Source organism: Dacryopinax primogenitus, assembly GCF_000292625.1.
Source record: "Dacryopinax primogenitus strain DJM-731 SS1 chromosome Unknown DACRYscaffold_6, whole genome shotgun sequence".
Lineage (NCBI taxonomy): Eukaryota > Fungi > Basidiomycota > Dacrymycetes > Dacrymycetales > Dacrymycetaceae > Dacryopinax > Dacryopinax primogenitus.
In genome coordinates, this window is record NW_024467203.1 from 1,308,468 (window position 1) to 1,330,004 (window position 21,537).

The window sequence follows — 21,537 nt, forward strand, 5'->3', positions numbered from 1 at the left end:
ATATGCAATCTTTGCATCAGAGAGTCGTTAATAACAGCGACTATCCGTTTATTGGCACATCGAAGAGTCATATTTCAAACTGAGGACCATGCTCCCATCCCCAACTGACTGCAGGGGAGGGAAATCCGTGAGGTGCGACGTGATGTAGAGGGATGATGGATACACAACCTTAACAAATGATGGCGTCGCGATTGAAAGATTGGAGTTGATTCATTGAACTGTCACTTTCCCCGTGGCTGGAGCAACTATGTGAAACCTGACTTAGGCGAGGCAGAAAAGATGCAAAATACTAAGAAGACCAATTATGAGCAATTGGTTGTCCCTTGCAGTTTCCTTTCGTATGCGGATTGTATAGCTTCAAGTAAGAGCAACGTGGCTGTATGAAATCAAGTCTTTAACTTCACATGAAAAATACCAACTTTGAAGTACGGGTCCGACTTGAACGAGACTGTAGTCGCCTGTCAACCGAACAGCGTTGCTTAGGGGTCACGAGACACAACTTTATTGTGACATGAAACCAAAGACACAAGCTAGCTCGCCCACGAACGTCATCCGGTGCTTCCATCCATAATCTTATTCTTGTCACAACATGGCTATGTAAAATTACAGTCTCGACATAAGAGGACACAAACACAACAGGATACCGGCCGGAACAGAACAAGAACAAAGGCACATCTGGGTAACCAGAAAACGTCGTGAGATAGGTGATAGGTGATATTTGATAGTGCTGGGTGCTTTGCGCGGCCTCGTGTGTCGTGCCGTGATATACATCATGATACTTGGGGCAGAAGATCGACCGTGACTGCGGTCGACTGCGGCATGCAGAGAGATAGGGGTTGAGCTCTCATTGTGCCAAAAAGCGGAGAAGCTTCTCCAGAGAATACACGTTCTCACTGAAGCCGCCCGATGAGCAGGAGGAAGAAAACAAGGGCGACGAGAGAGAGGAGGCGGGCGAACTGGTGTCGCAGGAGGTGGTCAATGAGCAGCGGATGGGGCGGTTGGGAAAAAGGCCGGTCTTTGGGTTCTGCTCTTCTTCGGACTGAAGAGGCGGAGAACAGGTTTGTCGCTGGATCGGGCAAGAGCGCAGGTGGACGGACAGGGGAGGGCGTTGCTGGTGGAGAAGGGAGGGAAGCCGCGCTGGAGGGCGCAGTAGGTGGCTTGCTTTTCCTCGTCTCTGGTGCGGTGCTCGCATCTGAAGCAGAGGACCTGCGTCGCCGTTCACGCCCTCGTCCAAAGATTTTAACGACGTCGTGTTGTAGGGAGATGAAGGATGAGCAAACGGGACAACGCGGATGTATTCGCAGCCATTGTTCGAGGTCGTCGTTACAAAAGAGATGTCCGCAGCGGGTCACGCACGGGTTGGTGGCGGTCCGCAGGCTACGCATCAGCGGTAAGCATGAGGGAGTGGGAGTGGGAGTGGAGGATGCACGCACCAGATATGGCAATCAAAGTCTCCTTCACCAACAACGCTCTCGGCGTCGTCGTCGTCCCTAAGAGAGAATCGCGCCCACGCGTCACGACCATCCATGACTTGAGGTAGGGGAGTGACGGGTGTGCGCGCCCCAGAGAAGGGTGAAGGAGATTCATCCTCGTCTATTCCCAAGTTGAGTGATACGTTCTCTTCTGACCATGATGGGCGCAGAGGAGGGAGCGGGACTGAGAGGTGTAGTGCTGACTGGCGTGAAGTGGTGGCTGCGGATGCCATTGTCCAGGTTGTAACCGGGAGTGAATGTACTGTCGAATTATGATAAGCTGTGTAGGATAGTGGTGATGGTGGTGGTCGTGATGAGAGCTGCGGCAACAGCGCTGCCTATTTCCGCGTTTGTGTTCGCCCGACACCGCTCTGCATGTGATTCACCTTCACCATGTGATTAGCACGGAGTCAGATGAGACGTGTCAGCCCCATGACTAATCAGCCTTAGGGGACGGATTCGACATGGAAACTCCAACTCTTTCCTGTTTCTGTGGACGGCTCCAACAATAGATTTGCTCAACATATCATCTTCCCTCGCTAAACGAAGAGAATCTAGCCAGTTCACAGCCAGCAGGCCTTTTATGTTCACGATATGCATCCGAGCATGGCCCGGATCTCTCGGCACGCCCATGACGCGCGCTAAGGTTGACTTATGGGGATCCAACGTGGACCTCTTGTCTATCGTAGCAGGGTTCTATGCTGCGATCATCTGTTACCCTCGCCCCTTCTTACTCCGCTGGCACTCATGGTTCTAATTCCTGCCTGACACGCCAACCTGGATTCAGTCGCAAAGGCAGTCCACTCATACATATCACACGTCAGGAAACTGAGTAGTGGCGGCCTCGGCATGTTTTTATTCATCATACCAATTCTACAGGGTCCACGTCATTACTCACGCATGGCCCTGGATGGCCACAGGTGTGTACAGCTCTTCCAGGTACTTAATATCCTCGCTCGTCAGCTTGAACGTCGTCACCGGAATAGCGTCCTCGAGCCTGGAGGGCGAGCTCATTCCGATGATCGGGGACGACACCTTTGTATTGATCCAGGCGATCGCAATCTGTGCCATCTTGACCTGTGCAAGAGTCAGCCCGCATTCCTGAATGGACACACAGATGTGCTTACGTTGTACTTCTTGGCGAGCTCCTCAACACGGGCGATGATACGCTTGTCCGTCTCCGTCACAGACTTCTTGAACACAGCCGTGTCCGTACGGCTCGTCTTCTCCGCATCATGTGCTTCCTTCGCCACAGGCCTCGCCAGGTTGCCCTCAGCGAGCGGCGCCCAGGGGATCAGACCAATGCCCTTAGCCTTGCAGTACGGGATCATCTCCCTCTCCTCCTCCCGATACAGGAGCGAGTAGTGGTTCTGCATGCTCACGAATTGAGTCCACCCGTTCTTCTCCGCCACATGGTTGTACTCTGCGAACTGCCACGCGTACATGCTGCTCGCACCAATATAGCGCACCTTGCCCGATCGCACGAGGTCATTCAGAGCACACATCGTCTCCTCCGCAGGCGTGTTCGGATCATACCGGTGGATCTGGTACAGATCAATGTAGTCCGTCTCCAGGCGGCGCAGACAGGCTTCAACAGCGTTGAAGATCGCTGCACGGGATAGACCAGCTTGGTTCACAAACTCGCGTGTGTCACGCAGGTACTGCTTCGTAGCGGTGAAAAATCCAGGCTGGCCCTCGGCGACGATCCCGTAACACTTGGTCAGGATGACCAGCTTGGAGCGAGGGATATTGTACTGAATTACCTCATCGTCAGCACCGAACAACGAGTGAAAAGCCTCCCGCACCGTCTTGATGAACTTGGCAATGATCTTTTCGCTCTCTCCATTAGAGTACACATTCGCTGTGTCAAGCGTCGTGACGCCACGGTCCCAAGCAGCCTTGAGCAGGGGCAGAGCCTTGTCCTCATCAAGGACCCAATCGCTCCACTGCGAGCTGCCGAAGGACATGCACCCCACGATGGGGAGGGAGACCCGCAGGCCAGAGTTGCCGAGGCGGACGTACTGCACTGGGGGCTGAGTGGTAGTGGACATGACCTTGCTGTTGGGAGACTGATGCAGGCTCCTGCCCCACGCCGTTCCTACGAATCGCAAGCGTTATAGCCTTGTTGGTCATGCACCTCCACCCGTGCTCGTCGTCCTTTCATACCCAGGCAACCGCTCACAGGACCAGGCCATTCATTCAAATCCTGCAGGAAGAACCCTGCAGCACGTCTCATGCCTCTGGTTGGGAAACACAAAGGGTGTTCTCCACTTCAGCCAGCAGGTGGAGGTGATCGTCCTAAGTGTGGGAGACCGGAGTTATGGGTACCCCGCAAGGCACGTCAACTGATCGGGTTGGTGGCGGTGTTGTGTGAGCTTCTGAAAGTTCGGCACCCGTCGGACTTGCGGCTCCGACCGCCCGTGAAAACTTTGCCCTCTGGCAATTCGTGAAGGAGAGTATATCTTCATGAATGAGGTGTGTATCCTTGTTGTATAAGGGTTGACTGCAAGCGTACCTTCTTGAAAGACGCGTGCCTTGTCTGAGAAGAGATGATTGGTACCAGTGAGGAGCATTTTGAGGGCGATATCTGGTGTATATGAGTCGAAGTAGACACGAATGGATCATCAATAGGGGGTGATATTAGATTGGATTCATGTAGCAAGAACAAAGTGTTGCTTGAAGATTGTTGATATGTGGTGGTCGACTCGGAAAGGTCGGAACAACTCAACAAACAAAGTCCCTTTCTGATGACGAAGCAGGTCGCGTGAAATATTCGACGCCGTCTTGGACTGCTCACCTTGCCCGTCATTGTCCGGCGCCATCTCATTCTCACTCGCCCCTTCATCATTTACTAGTCATTTTTCATATCCCGTATTCAACAACTCTGAAGGATGGCGACCAAACCCATAGCGAAGCCAGCGATGACCGCCGCTCCTGGCACGTCCAACCCGTCACTCATGGTTGTGGGCATCAAGCGACACCGCGACCAGCCCCCGCTGAAAGCTCTAGGTGAGTAGCCAACCCCTCTGTTTTTGAGTTTCTCGCTCATGGGTTTACAGTGTATGGTGCAGCCAGCGGGCCACCTTCTCCCAGTCTAGAAAGGAAGAACAAGAAACGCAAAGTTAACGAGGCCCAGTCGGGAATGTTCATTTTCGCAGAGACGATGGATGCGAATAGTTGGATGGCGGCGCAGAAAGGTCAAGGGGCGGATGAACTTCATGTATGCACTAATGCGCAAAATCGCGCCTGTTTACTGAGTGCTTGCAGAAACGCATTAATCTGCTGGAGAAACGCAACCCTGAAGATGAACCAGGCAGTACCGGCGCTACCTCGGGTCCCGTGGTTGCACCAGAATCCGAGAGCGGACCAGTCCAACGTGCCTACCGTATCCTTCCACGTCGCAAGTCCTCAGGAATCAAACTTCCAAGAACGTCGGGACCACCTGAAGTCAAGCGCAGCATTCCCGCTACCATCGCTGAGGAACCACGAACAACCCTTCCCCTTCAATATCTTGAAGCGGAACTGGTTCCTGTGAATGAGAATGAAAGTGAGAAGGAGGATTCAGAGGACACGAAGCCAAAAGGGGGATCGGTGAATACAGCTGGGCAGAACGAGGTCGACCAGAGGGAGATGGACATGTTTCATGACATGGTGGAAAAGTTCCTGAGGGGTATGCCGAATCCGTACCAAAGGTAGGTCTGTGACTAACCAATGTATCTCACAGTGCATGGCGATCTTGAACCCGAGAAGCCACTTAAACGACCCGGACGGCCATCAGCAGTGCCTCAGAAAGCGACAGTCGCAGGTGGAGCAGCGACTTCACTGACAGTGAAGGAGGCAATTGATAAAGCGATTGCTGGACGAGCTATTCCTGCCCCGGCGGAGGATGAATATGTTTACGATCTCTTCTATTTTTCGCGCGAGAAGGCAGCGCAGATGCAGATGATGCAGATGATGAATCAGGGTCAAGTTGCCTCACTGTCTGTGTCTGATCAAACCTTTACCGACTTCAGCTGCTAATTGAAATGCAGGACTGGAATGTCAGCCGTATTTGATGAGAATGAAGAGTACACGAGCGGAGAGGAGGAAGATAGCGAGGTTGATGAAGATTCCAATGGCAGGTTGCACTGTCTGACGTCTGATTCATCAGGCTAACGCCGTCTTCGCTAGATGAAAACTACTACCAAAACGACTACCCTGAAGAACAAGAGGAGGAAGACAACTGGTCCGATTCTCAAGACGATCTTGAGCGACGACAGCGCTTCGAGGACGGATTTTGTCTTGCCGAGAACCGCTGGGATGATGATGCAGATGCCCTCTCGCGTCCTTGCTTATCGGGACCAAGGGCTGGTATATTCGACCGCTTTGAGCAAAGGCAGAGTAATAGCTATAATGAAGATCACGAGGGAGGAGCGGTGGACTATTGAGATGCGATATGTATGAATGTCTTGATAAACTCTTCCTATGGTGATCATGTATGTCTATTACAATCCGTGTCTGTCGGTGCCGTGGCAGGATATCAATGATTGTTGTCTACTGCATTGGTACTTCTGTGCTCGCAACTTCTGTCGGCACAGCAGGACGGGCAAGTTCTTCCACACACGATGGAATTGACCGTTGATATGCTTCCCAAAGTTGCTCCACGTTACGGCCCGTCAGTGTTCGAAAAATGCTGAGATTGAATGTCTCTTTTGACATTGCATTCAGCTCTCGAACGAAACCAATATTGGATCCCTCGATCCAGTTCAGAAAATAGGCCGTCCGTTCGTAGCCGGCATCCCATTTACCGCCCCTTGCGCGTTTCCAATGCGGCGGACCAAGGTTTGCCCGTAACCGGTGGAAGTCGGCGATGCCTTCGATCACTCCTCCGGGAACAGTATGATGCCCGTCATGCTGGTAAACATGAACAAGCTCATGTAGGATGACTCCCAGAACTTCATGTAGAACTTCGTCTGGGGTGTGATTCTTGCTGTGATTCGCGAAATACGGAATGAAGAGTGTCATCTCCCCGCCCGAAGTTACAGCAATTCCATTCTCCCTCGATAACTTTAAAGTGACTTTCGGTTTCGGCGGATCTTTTGCGGATTCCAAGTAGGCGAGAATAAACGCTGATGCGCGTTGCAAATACGATGTCGGGTCGGGGAGCACATCAGTGATGACGTTTGGCGAAGTTCCGTTCGAATCGAATGCGAATTCGGGCAAAGGAACCGCGGCTTCTGCTTGTGCCACAATAGGGACGATCTCCTGCCACGGTTTGACCGGTCCGCAAACTGATGATGGAGCATGCCGTCTCATAAAGTTGAATAATGGCATCTTGCGGGCGTTGTTGTCCGGTGCTGACTTGGCTCGATCCTTTTGGGAACAATTTAGCATCTCTTCGTTCGCAATGTTGATACACCCTACACGTGTACAAGATAGCCGCCCCACCGTAATTACGAGTGAGTGGACGATGAAGATGTTACGGAAGCTTGGGGGGCTGCCAAGAGGAAGAATATTGCGGGGGATTGTCGTTCCGAAGGTCCGGTCGCGTGGGGAAGATGACAGGGACATCGGGCCTTTGTGCCGGGCCATGACTTCGCACTGACGCTCTCTGACACTATATTAATCTCCAGCGATTCTTGCGAACTTAGGCGAATCAATTACTGATAGCTTTAAGGGTACGTTCCATTCGAAAGGTCGTTAGTACTGCTTTTCACGATCTAGTGTCATTTCCATAAGTCGCTGGTCACCACATATATCATGGCGAGTGCTGAAGTGACCAACGCGGATGAGACTATGGCTGGAAGAGCGACAGCCGCTACAGGATCTGCACCTGCAAAGGTCGCATTAATCACGGGTGCCTCGTCTGGTACGCTTCTCGGATTTCTCAGGTCTGTCCGCCCTGATACATTGTCCAATTGCAAGGTATCGGAAAGGTATCAGCCATTGCACTCGCCAAAGCCGGATGGTCCGTGGTCCTGGCAGCTCGGCGACGCGAAGAACTATATGAAGCCGCTTCAGACTGTCAGAAATATGGAGGACAAGTATTGGCTTTGGTCTGTGATATCGCACAGGAAGAAGAGGTGAAGAATCTATTCGCTGCCATTGCACAGCAGTTCGGTGCGCATCGCTGCGCTCTCACCTCGAGGACAAGCGCTTACAGGTAGCTGCAGGTCGTCTGGATGTGCTGTTTAACAATGCTGGCACCGGGGCACCTCCACTGCCAATAGAAGACCTGACTCTTGCTCAGTTCCAGCAGGTCATCAACGTCAACTTGACGGGCGCATGGCTCTGCACACAGGAGGCAGTGAGGATGATGAAAGGGCAGGTGCCAAGGGGAGGAAGGATAATCAATAATGGGAGTATCAGTGCTTATGCACCGCGCCCAAGTGAGCATCGCGTCTCCATTATTGACACATGTTCATGTGTACCAGATTCCTCCCCGTATACCATGTCCAAGCATGCAATACTTGGCCTTACCAAGTGCACTTCGTTAGACGGGAGGAAGTACAATATCGTTTGCACGCAGATCGATATCGGTAACGCGGACACATCGCTGGGCGGGAGAATGCAATACGGTGTACCGCAAGCCGATGGTTCTGTCAAATCTGAGAATGTATACGACCCACGCCATGTGGCAGATGCTGTTGTTTATATTTCTAATCTGCCACTGAATGTGACAGTATTGACAATGAACATCATGTTCGTGGGAATCCCCTTCCGATATCTCTCAACATTCTGATCAGACGTTTAGGGCTTCCGATATGCCATTTGTGGGAAGAGGCTGAGTAATCATGCCCGCTCGATTAGCACTGACCAATCCTGTCGCTGTTGTATCAAACAATCAGGTATCCATTGTAACGCATTCATGTCAATCTAACAAATTAGGGGCGTACTTGCATAATCTATGCATTTGGGTATCATGTGCGGATTAGGGGAGTAGGGATTGGCGAAAGCCATTGCAGCGAGTGTCCTGACTATGACGGCTCTCCTGAACTGGGCCCTCTTGCACAGCGCCAGGCTGGGGAGAGAAAATTAGAGAAGGACTTCATTGTGGCAGTTGCTGGTAAGCGTCTTCTGCGGGAGAACGATGCAGCTTAAAAAGTGGCTTTAGCAACGTATACAACATGCAAGCAGACAACTCACCATCGCACAAGCACGTCCCTTGCAACATTGACATTGTTCGCGAGAATGGTTATGGTCTCCTTCGTCGAGCTGTCCTCAACAGAAGTTGGCTTCAGAGGCTCGCCTTCGATGCGGGCCCAGGGCCCGATGCGGCAGTCAGCAGCAATAATGGAGTTGCTAACAATTGCGTTTTTCTATGAGAGGCTAAGTGGTTAAGACGAAGAAGCAGGGAAAGTACGTACTTCGACGGTCACATTGTCTAGAATTATGCTCTCCTTGACACGAACACCAGCACCAATGACAACGCCAGGGCCGATGCTCACAGAAGGCCCGATCTTGGCGCTTGGATCAACCTGAGCGGTTGCATCAATATGCACGGGTTCTACAATTTCTGGCCCGCTAGGGGTGGGCTTTGCCAGCATCTCCGGATTCGTTGTGTGATATTGGTTCAGGTAGAGCGCAGTGGCAGGCAATGCAGAACCAGCTGACTTGATTTGCCTCCAAAAGTCGGGCGTCTCGTAGACAAACACCTTTTTCGTGTCGCATAGCGGAACAATGACGTCCTGTTCTAGGCGGAGGAGGTCGTCCTGGTACATGTAGGGGTCTTCGGCTTGTTGTTGTGATTTGCGCACCATCGCTACGCGAATCGCCTCAAAGAAGCCCTGGGCTTCGAGGAGGTAGACACCACCGTTGATGAGGTCCGAGATGAAGCCTTCCGGTTTCTCCACGTAGTGCAGAACTTGCTTTGTCCTGGGGTCAGGAACGATGCAACCGTACTTCAGTGCAGTCTCCGTCGGCACTCGTACTCCGAGCATTGAGACAAGACCACGGTGGGTACCGTGGAAATCGCGGAGCTCCTTCAAGGGAAAAGAGCAGCAGATGTCGACGTGCAAAACGAAGATCTGACCAGGGTTTCCCCGCAGAATCGTATCACGGAAGTGGTAGAGACCGCCGGCAGTGCCAAGGGCTTGATATTCCCTCATGTACCTGATTGAATAGGATCAGGGCCCCGCACGAGTGAATGGAGTTGACTGCTGCTCACTTGACGGAAAGGTTCTTGAATTCACGCGATACATCCTTGAGGAATGGCGCAAAGACGGCGTCCTCGTAAAAGCCAATCAGAAAGACCTCAGTCAATCCAGCGACCATGGAAAGAGCGCGAATGTGGTGCCACATGAGGGGTCGCCCGGCAATGGGAAAGAGCGGCTTTGGGGTGTCCAGGGTGAGCGGCCGCATCCGGGTACCCTTGGAGGGACCGCCTGGTACACATGTCAATAATGCTTGAGGGGTAAATATATGCGTCCTCACCGATGAGGACGACAGCTTTTGAGGAGACAGACATTGTTCAGGTGGTCGTTGTTGAGGAAGAGAGGCAAAGATGAACGGCGTGTTGTGTTCTAGGGGCCTACGTCAAGGCAAGTTGATTAAGGACTAATAAATTGAGTCCGCAGCCTCCTAGCCTAGAACGTGTGTTCGTCGCGAGGGTTGAGCACTTCTACTCGTGGCACAACCAGTGCACCAGCCGCCGAATAGAAAATATAAGTCGAAGCCGGGCTAAGTGAGAAAATTACCCCAGTGGATGAGCAGGTGGACACGGCAATGCGAGACAGTGGTATTAGAAAGCAAACAATAGGCAAGAATACATCGATTACAAGGAGCCATCGTGAACATGGGCACTGCACCTCCAAGAATCGGCCGACTATCACGCTGCCGCTTCACTCTTTCGCTTTTTCTTCGCCTCCTTCTCCTCCTTGGACTTCTTCGGCTTCTTCGGGCTGGAATCCGGGTCGGCAGCCTTTATTGGGGTAGACGTAACGTCAGCCTGCATCAATTGTTAGTCTGAGAACAGATCCCTGGCACGGAGCAACCAACCTTGGCCTTCTTCTCTTTCTTCTTCTCTTTCTTTCCAACATCCTCTGTTTTGTCTTTCTTCAACTTTTTCGCAACTGGTGGTTCCGCATCATCCTGCGATTATGGTCAGCCGTGATGCATGGTACGATGTGAATAGATAGTGCTCACATCAACCACGTCAGACTTGCGCTTTTCCTTCTTCTTCTCGGTGCTGTCCGCTGTCACAACAGCGGGTACGACTAACACTTGAATTGCATTCACCATATCCTCATCGTCTTCATCATGCTCCTCGTTCTCGAGATCCTCCAACACTTTCTTCATGGCATCTGCGTTCTTATGCGGTGCAACACCTGTCTCAAAGAAGGCCAACCGTTCCTCGACTTGATTCTTCAGTGCCTCGCCGAATTTCGGTGTGGGACTATCACTGAAGCAATCTATACGGGCGGCAATGGAGCACTTATTGGCAAGGAATCGCGATATTCTACCCTTGTACTTGTTTCCGGCGCGCCCAATGAAACCAGAGTGGAAGATAAGCCCGTACTTCGGTGTGTTGCCCTTGGTCTTCAGCGCACGGAAAAGCGCTTTCTCGGCTCCGAGAATTTGGACAGTGCTGGCAGGGTACTTGCTCAAGTTGGTAAGAGAGCCAGCATGAGAAATTAGACGTGCGCCTATCCGCTCTCCAATCAAGCTTGTGAGAGAGGGTGCAACCAGGTTCATCTTCTCCGTCAGGTATGCAGTGAGTGCTTTGCGATAGTTAGCAAGTGAAATCACGCGATCGGCGAATGCTGAGATATTAAGGAGGTCGATTGGTGAGATATCGGTGCCCATGGACAGGCGAGCAGCATCGACAACATTCTTGGCCCTCGTCTCGTCACCCTCCAGAATCTCAGTCAACTCCGGTATCGCCTCCTCCTTCAGTTGAGATTTGTCGCCAATGAACTTTGCAGCACGTGCATATTGGAAGTTGTCTGGGACGATCTTCACTAGCTCAGGGAAGTGCCACCCATACCACTCCCTCACGCGCATGGCAAACGTATTGACATCCTTGTCGAGTTGGTCGAGGGTTGCAATAGAACATATGATCATGTTGTCGGATCGGTTGACATTGAATTTTAGCTTGGCGCGAGAATAGGAGTGACCGAGACCGAGCTGAGCCTTCAGCAGATCGCCTTCCTGGAAGTCCTTCAGCAGCTTCTCTGCATGCAGACGAATTCCTCGTATTAGTTCCAGAGATCGTTCAGACCAGTCAGTCTTGATGTTGAGATCTGTCGTGATGGCGCTTCCAAGTGTACGGTCGGAGACACCCAGAACCACTGGTGTTTTTTTCGACGACTTGCTCAGGTTGAGTTCCAGTAGATTCTTCAGGTGCTCATTGACAATGCCTAATGTATCGAGTTAGCAAACACATACAGAGGTCGGCATACCAATCACGCACCTTCCGTAACATCGTTAATGTTCTCCAGAGCATTTGCCGCATTTTTGAAAGCAGCAAAGCTCTTCAGCTGCACAAGTTTCCCGAACTTGTGCAAGTCTTCAATCGAGTCTTGCACTTGCTTCGTCTGCATACCAATCTCCTCGAACATCTTCGTTTCGAAGAGGGCATATCCTCCGGCAGACTCGAATAATAGATGCGTAGGTGCCGACATTTTGGCGAGAGACGGTGGAGACGCCGGAAAGAGTTGTGCACACGATAAGTCGGTTTTGCTGTCTTTGGGTGCCGAAATTTCTGTGTCCGTCCCGCCACTCAGAATTCACTCTCTTCCACTACACCGCCGGAGCCGAGGGACATATGCCTAGGGTGCGGAGTTATTGATCATTCGGAAAAGGTCAACTAGTGTACTAATAACAATGCAATCCAAAATACAATGGAATCGCTCAAGTGGCCCTTCCGTATCGCATCTAGTCATATTACTGTGTTACTAACGGTCATCCTTCCCCTTACACACCACCACCGGACTTTTCGACGGGTATGTTCTTCCTCTGCTCGGAAGCAAGATGAGAAGGCGTACCCTCACGGAATGACAACTCTTTCAAGTTCGCACATGCCTATACCGACACGTGAGTAAAGAGCAGAACTAGGGAAGTTTCAAGTACTCACATCCAAGAAATCTTCCCACTGCAGTGCTCTGCCCTTCCTGATCGTCAGCTCTGGTACTAGCGTTTCCATCGTGGCGGGCTGGATGTCCTTGAAACCCATGGCCTCTAAGACCTTGTGCAGGTCTTCTTTCTCAAGAGGTTTGATTTTATCTTCGCGAGTATCGTACACCTTTTTCAGGCGATCGAGCTCCTCGGCGGAGAAGGTGGCGCGGGAGTACTTCCCACCAGACGTAGAGCCCGTTGAGGACCAGGGGAATAGCTTGGTAATATGCTGTAGCCACGTAGGACCGCCGATCAGTGGAGGCGGAGTCCTGGATGCTTCGCTTTCGGATAGACCCATGCTATCTAAGAAATTCCGTGCGGCAATCCATTCTTGCCTGCGCCTCTTGACACCCCAGCCGAGCTCGTCGCCCATAACGCTGATAACGGTCGGGAGAGAGTCGAGCGCGGCCTGCGCATTCAGGAAGGACAAACGAGTACGGCGAGCAATGAAGTCGACAGCAGTCAGGGCATACTCGTACCGCACTCCGTAGAGGATTTCAGCGTCGATATAGGGATACAGGTCGCAGATGCGGTGTCCGTGGAGGGGCCAATGCAAGCCAGTTGGCTCTGCTAAAGAGCAGACAGTCCATGCGCGGTCGCCGTAGGTGCTCGCCAAGTGCTGCGCAACCTCAGTTTCAAGTCCATACTGTAGATATGGTTAATGAATTATTAGGAACAGTGTACACAACACATACCTGTTGAATCAGCCTGATGAACATCGTGTCTGTCCAGCCGTGGCCGCCAACAAGGCGGACGGCTTGGGTTTTGCACGGAGAAGCCGGTTTCAAATCAAACGCCTTGACAGCCGTGTCGACAGTCTCTTCGGCCATTTCTCGGTACGTGGTCCATTTACCTCCAGCGACGGTGAGCAGACCGGAAGGAGAGACATTGATCATATGGTTGCGAACGAGAGACTCAGTGTTCTTTGCAGCTGGGTCTCTCACAAGTGGACGGATACCTGCCCAGGCGGAGAGCACATCACCTCTGCGGACCTGTATATCAGGTGAAAGGTAACGCCGGACCTCGTCCAAGATCCACTCGATCTCCTCTTCCTTCGGCTTAGGCTCGTGCTCCACCGGAACAGGGCTGTCAGTCGTACCGGCGATGGTGTTGCCCTGCCAAGGGAGGAAGAAGATGACGCGTCCATCAGAAGTGTGAGGGTCGAGCATACCCATGGTGCGCGGAGAGTAGTAGTTCGGAAGAGTTACGTGCACACCGCCGGAGGGAGCAACGATTGGCTTGACCGTGGGATCGTCGAGTTGGCGAACACCGTCGGCGAATGGGCCGGTTGCATTGATGACACCCTTTGCCTTTACGTCCCATTCTTCGCCAGTCATGTTATCCCGAATACGAGCACCAGTGACCTTCGGCTCGCTGCCATCCGGCGATACGGTCTTGTTTACCTTGACAACCTCTGTGTGGTTGGCGACCATGGCTCCGTAGTGAACTGCCGTCATGACAAGCGCCATATTCATTCGCGAGTCGTTGTGTTGTCCATCATAGTAGACAATTGCACCGACCAAGTTGTCGGGTTTCAGCATAGGGAATGCCTCTAAGGCACGCTCCTTGAGCATGATATACGAGCTCGCCATGTTCTCGCCACCAGCCAGAAAGTCGTACATCTTGCAACCAGCGTAATAGTACGGCAGCTGCCACCATCTGAATATGCCTTTAGCAAGTGCTTGCTGCAAGGAGAGCATATCACGCACTGGTAAAGCGGCAACATGATTGGAAGCATATTGCTGAGGTAAGGTGCCGTTGACAGGAAGACCCGACGCTCGCGCAAAGCTTCCTTGACAAGCTTGTACTGCTCATAGTCGAGTTCCATGACAGCTTTCTGCAAATAGCGTACGCCACCGTGCACCAATTTGGTAGATTTTGACGAAGTACCTGCAAAAGGACGGTCAGTTACACCTCGCACTTCTAAGCCAGCTCACTCACCAGAACTGAAGTCGTCTCGCTCCACCATTCCAACTTTCAGCCCACGGCTGGCAGCGTCAACAGCCACACCAGCACCCGTCGCACCTCCTCCAATAATCAACAGATCGAGTTCCTCGCCATCACGTCCCGCTGCCTTGAGCCCATCCAACATCTGCTTACGCGACGGTGGGGTCCAGAGAGGTGGGGGACGATTGTCATCCATGATGGGCTTTGGGGGTTGACTCCACCTCCAGTAGGCATAACCCGCTACGGGGATCGCTGTGCCTACGATGGCCACCCTGCGGGTGAGCGCGCGACGGAACATGGTGGAGGGTCCGCTGCGAGGCGGTCGGTGTTGGTCAAGCCTTGGAGGCGAAAGGCGTTGACCGTGTACGCCCTTTGAATGAATGACAAATTTCGGTGGTCCCTGCACCTTCAGCGGTGGGATTGAGAATTGCTGGCCGGTGCTGACGGTTGAGAGCAAGGTTATTTGGTGCCATTCGATGCAAAAGGGCTGTCCAAGGAGTGGATCCAACTCATGCACTGATGCAGTGGTCCGGTCCGTGGCGGGCCGTCATTGGTCCCTCTTCCCGGTCCATCCACCTTCCAGACTCGGCGCGCACGTGCACTACAACAACGATGGGATTCATAGCGACACACCGGAAAATTCGCAGAGACGAAGACTTGTTCAGCGCCAAATGTTACTGAGCACGTTCTGTCAAGGTCATTTTTGGCGTGAACGACACAGAGGGAATAGAGGTTTGTAAGCACCGGGAAAGCGCAAACCACAGCATGGGGCACATCTCTTTGTCTCATGAGAATGCACTTTCGATCTTCATACACTCGCAACTCCCGCTGGTTTGGTGATACATGGAATCGGGCCTGCCGAGTGGTCCGGCGTTTCGCACCGTACCGGCGACATGCGCCGAATCACGGGCTGTGGTAATGCATACCTAGCTTCTCGAGATTCTGAGTACATGAAAGAGATGGTTTAGAATGGGTCCACGGCTTGGAGTAGAGAAATATCCTCTTCACATTTAGTGGTCGTTTGATTCATCGATCAGCGCAGATGGAAGACTGGTGTGGGATAGCGAAACAAGCCAAATGAAGTGTTGGTTAACTCCTCGAACTCTTACTGTCGCATCTTCGTTGAAGGGTCATTCACACATTAGTCTAGAGTTGAGGTGAAGTCCAAATACAAGGAGCAGCGGTACTTCAGGTCGAGGATCGATGCGACAGTCAGACTCACGAGGCAAAAGCCGGAAGCAAATTTTCGCGCGCTTCATACTTTCGTCTGCACCGATAGATTTACGCACTCCACAATCCCTACCAAAATGGTGAGGTTTACAAGCAAGGTGTCATTGCAGTATTCTAATGCACACATAATAGAGGCCTATTCTTCTTCAAGGTCACGAGCGTTCGTTAACGCAAGTCAAGTACAACGCCGAGGGCGATCTGTTGTTCTCTTGCTCGAAGGATGATACAGTGAACGCCTGGTATTCGCACAACGGGGAGCGGCTGGGAACATATGGGGGACACAACGGAACTGTGTGGACACTGGATGTGGACTGTACGCATGTTGCACCTTCCTGTGCACAATCCGACTGACTCGGTCAAATGACAGACCAAACAAAATTCCTCGTCACAGGATCCGCCGACAACATGATGAAGCTCTGGGACGTAGAAACAGGGCAATGTCTCTATACATGGGAGTTCTTGACTGCTGTTAAGCGTGTAGCATTTAGTGAAGATGGAGAGCTCATCGTGTGTGTAACGGAGCAGCGTGCGGTTGCCCAGGGTGCTATTCGCGTTTTCAAGATCAACAGGCATGATGGGCGGATCCGTGTGTTACCTCCAGCTGCTCGTACGTGCCAGTTACTAAACGTCCTCTAGAGGACCCAGAACCGATATCACTCTTCCACCCTATCGGTACGAAAGCTACATTGGCCTCCTTCGGGTGGGATAGCAAGCACATCATCACTGGTCACGAATCCGGCAAGGTTGCCATTTTCGACGCCAAGACCGGTGAAGAGCTTCGCGCAAACGAAAAGGCACATCACGAGCCTGTGACTGACCTGCAGCTTGCTCCGGATCGCAGTTATTTCGTTACGAGCAGCAAGGACAAGAGTGCTAGGGTGAGCTTGGGTTCATGTCATGAGGCATAGGTGATTTGACAGTCGAGGTCAGCTTCACGATAGCCGAACGCTTGCCGTGCTCAAGACCTATACTACTGAGACGCCGCTGAACAGCGCAGCTATTGCACCTCTACGGCCATATGTTCTTTTGGGAGGTGGACAAGATGCAATGAGTGTGACGACCACATCGCTACGTCAAGGCAAGTTCGAAACCCGGTTCTGGCACAAAGTCTTCGAGGAGGAGGTTGGGCGCGTTCGTGGTCACTTCGGTCCTATCAATACGTTAGTAGTCGCATGTGGTGGATTGTGCAACAGCTGATCCATGTTTAGCATTGCTGTCCACCCTGATGGCCGGAGCTATTCGTCTGGCGGCGAGGATGGCTTTGTCAGGGTACACTTTTTCGATGTCAGCTATTTCAAGGCGCGGCCGTACGGTGACCTTGAGGCAGAAGAGTAGATGCACTTCATCCCGTCATGTACAGACCGTTGGTTCCCATACCAATTGTATTAATGACCATTTCCCTCATTGGGGACACATTCGTTCGTGGTATAGTACAGGAGGCAGGGGTATGATCCAAGTAACGTGCCCAGAATCACCGGAAGGTATCCGACAAGACAAATCCAAAACATAAGGGAAGAGCTGTTAACTATGTCATGTAAAGCTAGTTGCGTCCTTTCACATCTTCTCCTGTGCATCTTTCTTCGGAGAGGAAGGGTGTGACGGCGGTGTAAAGAAACCCGAGGCTACCGTGCCGGTGGTCTGCACGCCAGACACAGTCGATTTCTGACTCGTACTCCTCCCAAGAGTGTTGTGGGGACTGCGACGGCCGGAACCGGAAGCTCCTTTCGCCATGGCAAGATTAACAGCATGTCCGTCGATCGTCGCTTCATTATCCGATAATAACGAACCAAGACTGACTTCTGAATCCTTGGTTTCGTTTCGCCTGTGTCCTGGAATGAACTTGCGCTGCACAGTTGTCTTCATACTTGGTGACGTCTCGACGGTCATGATCAGATCTGCATCATCGATATCGTCATCATTGTCATGCATGACAACGGTAGAGGGCTGGCTTTGTGGCGCTGAGTGTGAGGAGCGGGAAGTCGTCAAAGTGGATGCATCAAGATCATACTCGTCGAAGATTTCGAAATAGCGTTCAATGCAGATCTTTAGAACGAGGCCAAGCGTTGACGACGATGTGCCTGCAGGTGACTTTGGGGTCGGTGTGCCAGGTGGCGAATGAACACTGGGGCCTGGCATTTGACACATTTGCACATCGATACCAGGATTGCGACTTCGGACCAGATTCGGGCTCAAGCATAGCGCCAAATTGGTGGCGTCCATCCGATTCTTCCCAGAATGTAACGACACATCATGCATTAGGTCTGTGGAAGTCAGCTACATGTTAATCTCGTGCTGGAAGACGGACATACGCAGTGCGAAAGCGAGCACGTAGGAGGCATTCTCCGACAATGAAGCCAGGATCTCTTCTCGGATGTATGTGATGGCAGCAGTATCTTCCGGATCGTCTGATGGTGGCGGGCATCTCCGAATGATCGAATATGTTGACTCTGCGAAAAGCGGCTCAGGAAGCTCGTGAAAGAAGATCTTGAACAACACGGCAGCAAGGTGTGGGTCCCCGAAGGATGACAAAGTGACAGGGTGTCCGCGATCATACGCATCCTGCGCTTGGCGCAAGAGTACCGAGTTTGGAGATCGGCGGAACAGACCCTCGACGTCCAGGCCTGGGAAACATCTCAGCGGATGCAAACCAGAAACATGACGAGTGAAACTCACCCGATGACCGGATATACTCAGCGCAATCGCGAAGTGGACGTGGAATACCCAAGCCGCTCGTCTTGGGCCCAATTAACTCGTCGAGGGGCACACGGAACACAGCGGCACGTTGCAGTTCTTCTGGCAACGTGATCGTCTTCTCATGTTTGAGGTTCTCCTTGTATACCTCAGGCGCGATGTTGATTTGCGTAATGGGAATATAGTGCGCGAGTTCAGACAGTGTCTTCACGTATTGAATCTTACGAAAGAATTTGGGGCTGATGATGGCTCCGGCCATTGATACCAATACTGTGACCAATCAGGATCAATTGGTGAACATTTGTACAGGACGTACTCTTCGAGAACAAGCTTGAGTGAACAATATACTACAGTCTTGTCAGTTCGTTCATGCTTAACAAGATGAATTAGTACGAACAAGTTTCTTCAGATTCTTTCGATACCTGAACAACGTTCAAGTTGGGTAACGGAGCAAAGTCAAAGTGCACGCACTTGCGACTGAGACTCCTGTACGCCTTCCACACCCAATTCCATCCCGGATTATATTTAGATCCACCAGCAAAAAACACAACCGTGTAGTCCGACTCCACTGCACGGTGACTGAATGATCGTTCAAGAAGCAGTTATTTGGTGGCGCCTACCGTATAAGTCGAGAGTTGATAGAACACAACTAATCGGAGGTGAGAACGGATGTCTCCTTGTCCAAGAATACAAGACTCACGCTAGCAATACGTCGTACGAAACTTCTTGTGGATCGGGCATGGCAGCAGCTGTCATCACAACCCTGTCCAAAGTGAGAAACAGAGGAAGCGGATACGTATAAATGGACTGTTACATCGGTCTTGTCCTGTCCCACGTATCAGCATCAAGTCAATTAGGGCATTCTCATATGACGTACTCGTAGTCCACCCCAGCTTGGGTGATAAGCCCCTCCATAATTTCTTCTAGCTTCTGAGGATCATACTCGGGCAATATGCTCTCGTCAGGGTGCGCAGGACGGTTCCACGGCATGGGACGCCTTTGTTCGCCAGTAAGAGAAGATAAAGCAGCGAGAGAAGAGAATGACGACTGAGCCGCGCCTGCTAGACCGGCCAGCCTTGATTTGAGAGTCTGACGACCTTGTGGTTCCATGATGGGAAGGTGTATGGAAAAGTACACAGCGCTGGAGTGAACGCGCCTAACGCGTTAGAGTCGAGGCCAGTTTGGCTTGGAGGTGTGGCGTTTGCTTCCATCGAATTGTCCCTTACCCGGCACAGCCACTTAGACACCGCTCACGTGGAGTAGGCAGGGTCTTGCCCTAAAGTCCCCCCGGTCTGGAACTGTACAGCACTTGGCCCTCTCACTTTCTGCCTCCGCACCGTGTGCTGCCCAATATACACATCGTAGTGGTCTCTGTCGGTCCTCTCTATCCTCAACAAAAATGCCTGGCGTACGAGATATCAGGTTCGCATCATATTCATCTCCGGCCTATGTTCTGCAAGCATTGCTGACTTGCTCTCAGCGCTGACGCGTTCATCACCGCCTACTCTTCTCATCTAAAGCGCTCCGGCAAGCTTGAGGTGCCGACATGGGCTGATATTGTCAAGACCGGTGCGTTCAAGGAGCAAGCACCGTATGACCCTGACTGGTACTACGTCCGCGCTGGTGCGTGTTCCCGAAATGGGAGGGGTACCGTCCAAAGCTAACAATCCTTTCAGCCGCCGTCGCACGGCACATTTACCTGCGCAAGCATGTCGGTATTGGTGCTTTAACCAAGCTCCACGGTGGCCGCAACCGCCGCGGTAACCGTCCTTCGCATCACGCCGATGCATCCGCCTCCATCCAGCGTAAGGTTTGCCAGTCGCTGGAAAAGATTGGTGTCTTGGAGAAGGCCCCTGATGGTGGCCGTCGCATCTCCCAGGATGGGCAGAGGGATCTCGACCGAATTGCCACCTCTGTCGTTGAGACAATGAGGGAGGAGGAGGAAGAAGAAGAAGAGGCTGAAGAGAACGCGGAGGAGGAAGGCGAGGCCGCTGAGGAGGAGGATGAGGAGTAGATGAGCTTCGGTGGTCGTGTCGGTACTTGGCGTGGTCGTGAGTACCTTGTCATGCTTTCCTTGGGAGCTTGTGCACTACGATATCATCTAAAACTGCATATATGCAATATGCTTGCACATGCAATTTTGCGACTGTCCCGGAATCCTTGAAAGTGGTCAATCACCATTTGACGTGTTGTCCAGGACTAGGGTGAATCGTCAATCTCACCTATGGCCTAATCATCTTCCTCCTTGTCGACTTGCAGGATACCCCCCCCGGACTCATCCACTGTCCTTTGTCTCCGGCGCCATTCGTCCAATTAACGATCAAATCTGCCCCCCATGCCAAACAAGTCATGTTGCCATCTTTTGCCTAACTTCGTCGTGTTATCGCAAAGACACCCTTGACGTGTCTCCGCATTGATAGGTTGAACCTTGCTCTCAGGCGAGGTCGCGTGCCCCTGAGTGGAATGCCGCAATATGTAATACCAGGATCAGAAGAAAATTGGACATTACGCAAGAATGTCTCTTTCAGGGCAGACATCGAAAGAGGAGAAATTCGATGGTATTGGGGTCCGCCATAGCGACTGTACAGCTAACATCGATAATTCTGTTATCTAGTAACAACGCTGATTGCAGTTCTGCCTGACTAGCTAAAGCTGGCGAGGCAATGCATTAGGCGTGCCAGCATCGCCAAGTGTTATGTTATCCTCAGATGGCCAGTTCGATCGGCAAGAGCGCAACCATTGATTCGCCGTAGAAGATCTCCATCAGAAAAGCTGTGTGGTAAAGAAGTTGGTTTGTCACGCTACAACCCAGCGGCGGTCATCCCGGCAGATGGGCTCGGCGCTCGCTCCAGTTACCGTCGACCGATCTCCAGGAATATTTTTTCTTTGCTGCTCACGTTAAAATAATGTATTTTCTGGCCCATGGTAAGCGTTACTAGGTCCATGCGGAAGTACCTGGGCCGAAAGGGTCTGTGTTGTCAGTGAGTAAGGGTCTTACTGTATTGGTACGCACGAGGGTGGGCCAGATCCACTTGGGTGTGGATTTTCCATCTAGGTCTTTCTGTATACCCGAGCAGCAGCCTAAATGTAGCGAGAATGGTGA

The 21,537-nt window shown here is 52.0% G+C and overlaps 11 protein-coding genes across 11 annotated transcripts; 4 read left to right on the top strand and 7 right to left on the bottom strand.

Annotated features, from left to right (window-relative positions):
- Positions 1-890: 890 nt before the first annotated feature.
- Positions 891-1,770, bottom strand: DACRYDRAFT_115543 (uncharacterized protein; the record flags this gene model as incomplete). The annotated part of the gene is made up of 2 exons (XM_040770027.1): positions 1,434-1,770; positions 891-1,377 (listed from the first exon to the last, which is right to left on the bottom strand). The coding sequence occupies exons 1-2, from the start codon at positions 1,703-1,705 to the stop codon at positions 891-893; spliced, it is 759 nt and encodes a 252-aa protein (XP_040630263.1). The 5' UTR covers positions 1,706-1,770.
- Positions 1,771-2,366: 596 nt separating this feature from the next.
- DACRYDRAFT_50010 (Aldo/keto reductase) lies at positions 2,367-3,523 on the bottom strand (the record flags this gene model as incomplete). Its single annotated transcript, XM_040774958.1, has 3 exons — positions 2,367-2,549; positions 2,600-3,226; positions 3,278-3,523. 3 exons carry the CDS (start codon positions 3,521-3,523, stop codon positions 2,367-2,369), a joined length of 1,056 nt encoding a protein of 351 aa, XP_040630264.1.
- A 1,544-nt stretch (positions 3,524-5,067) lies between these two features.
- On the top strand, positions 5,068-5,991 carry DACRYDRAFT_94322 (uncharacterized protein). The gene is made up of 4 exons (XM_040777212.1): positions 5,068-5,142; positions 5,197-5,452; positions 5,504-5,589; positions 5,643-5,991. The coding sequence occupies exons 1-4, from the start codon at positions 5,103-5,105 to the stop codon at positions 5,897-5,899; spliced, it is 639 nt and encodes a 212-aa protein (XP_040630265.1). The 5' UTR covers positions 5,068-5,102; the 3' UTR covers positions 5,900-5,991.
- A 14-nt stretch (positions 5,992-6,005) lies between these two features.
- DACRYDRAFT_106531 (BSP-domain-containing protein) lies at positions 6,006-6,785 on the bottom strand (the record flags this gene model as incomplete). The annotated part of the gene is made up of 1 exon (XM_040768282.1): positions 6,006-6,785. The coding sequence occupies one exon, from the start codon at positions 6,783-6,785 to the stop codon at positions 6,006-6,008; it is 780 nt and encodes a 259-aa protein (XP_040630266.1).
- A 462-nt stretch (positions 6,786-7,247) lies between these two features.
- DACRYDRAFT_78286 (short-chain dehydrogenase/reductase SDR) lies at positions 7,248-8,330 on the top strand (the record flags this gene model as incomplete). Its single annotated transcript, XM_040776331.1, has 5 exons — positions 7,248-7,320; positions 7,377-7,571; positions 7,625-7,840; positions 7,886-8,153; positions 8,206-8,330. The coding sequence occupies 5 exons, from the start codon at positions 7,248-7,250 to the stop codon at positions 8,237-8,239; spliced, it is 786 nt and encodes a 261-aa protein (XP_040630267.1). The 3' UTR covers positions 8,240-8,330.
- DACRYDRAFT_21558 (mannose-1-phosphate guanyltransferase) lies at positions 8,320-9,956 on the bottom strand. The gene is made up of 5 exons (XM_040772447.1): positions 9,885-9,956; positions 9,619-9,835; positions 8,819-9,563; positions 8,598-8,770; positions 8,320-8,547 (listed from the first exon to the last, which is right to left on the bottom strand). The coding sequence occupies exons 1-5, from the start codon at positions 9,916-9,918 to the stop codon at positions 8,487-8,489; spliced, it is 1,230 nt and encodes a 409-aa protein (XP_040630268.1). The 5' UTR covers positions 9,919-9,956; the 3' UTR covers positions 8,320-8,486.
- A 322-nt stretch (positions 9,957-10,278) lies between these two features.
- DACRYDRAFT_115548 (Nop domain-containing protein) lies at positions 10,279-12,124 on the bottom strand (the record flags this gene model as incomplete). Its single annotated transcript, XM_040770028.1, has 4 exons — positions 11,863-12,124; positions 10,596-11,809; positions 10,449-10,541; positions 10,279-10,398 (listed from the first exon to the last, which is right to left on the bottom strand). The coding sequence occupies exons 1-4, from the start codon at positions 12,071-12,073 to the stop codon at positions 10,279-10,281; spliced, it is 1,638 nt and encodes a 545-aa protein (XP_040630269.1). The 5' UTR covers positions 12,074-12,124.
- Positions 12,125-12,228: 104 nt separating this feature from the next.
- Positions 12,229-14,951, bottom strand: DACRYDRAFT_21559 (DAO-domain-containing protein). Its single transcript, XM_040772448.1, has 5 exons — positions 14,508-14,951; positions 14,276-14,456; positions 13,262-14,225; positions 12,526-13,212; positions 12,229-12,473 (listed from the first exon to the last, which is right to left on the bottom strand). The coding sequence occupies exons 1-5, from the start codon at positions 14,809-14,811 to the stop codon at positions 12,366-12,368; spliced, it is 2,244 nt and encodes a 747-aa protein (XP_040630270.1). The 5' UTR covers positions 14,812-14,951; the 3' UTR covers positions 12,229-12,365.
- Positions 14,952-15,820: 869 nt separating this feature from the next.
- Positions 15,821-17,078, top strand: DACRYDRAFT_106536 (WD40 repeat-like protein; the record flags this gene model as incomplete). The annotated part of the gene is made up of 6 exons (XM_040768283.1): positions 15,821-15,841; positions 15,876-16,056; positions 16,111-16,329; positions 16,380-16,621; positions 16,674-16,903; positions 16,952-17,078. The coding sequence occupies 6 exons, from the start codon at positions 15,821-15,823 to the stop codon at positions 17,076-17,078; spliced, it is 1,020 nt and encodes a 339-aa protein (XP_040630271.1).
- A 219-nt stretch (positions 17,079-17,297) lies between these two features.
- On the bottom strand, positions 17,298-19,424 carry DACRYDRAFT_50058 (Rho GTPase activation protein; the record flags this gene model as incomplete). The annotated part of the gene is made up of 10 exons (XM_040774964.1): positions 17,298-18,004; positions 18,053-18,364; positions 18,417-18,704; positions 18,751-18,781; positions 18,832-18,856; positions 18,906-19,002; positions 19,055-19,083; positions 19,135-19,197; positions 19,249-19,260; positions 19,312-19,424. The coding sequence occupies 10 exons, from the start codon at positions 19,422-19,424 to the stop codon at positions 17,298-17,300; spliced, it is 1,677 nt and encodes a 558-aa protein (XP_040630272.1).
- Positions 19,425-19,793: 369 nt separating this feature from the next.
- On the top strand, positions 19,794-20,568 carry DACRYDRAFT_21562 (40S ribosomal protein S19). Its single transcript, XM_040772449.1, has 3 exons — positions 19,794-19,856; positions 19,915-20,057; positions 20,111-20,568. Exons 1-3 carry the CDS (start codon positions 19,834-19,836, stop codon positions 20,446-20,448), a joined length of 504 nt encoding a protein of 167 aa, XP_040630273.1. The 5' UTR covers positions 19,794-19,833; the 3' UTR covers positions 20,449-20,568.
- Positions 20,569-21,537: the final 969 nt, after the last annotated feature.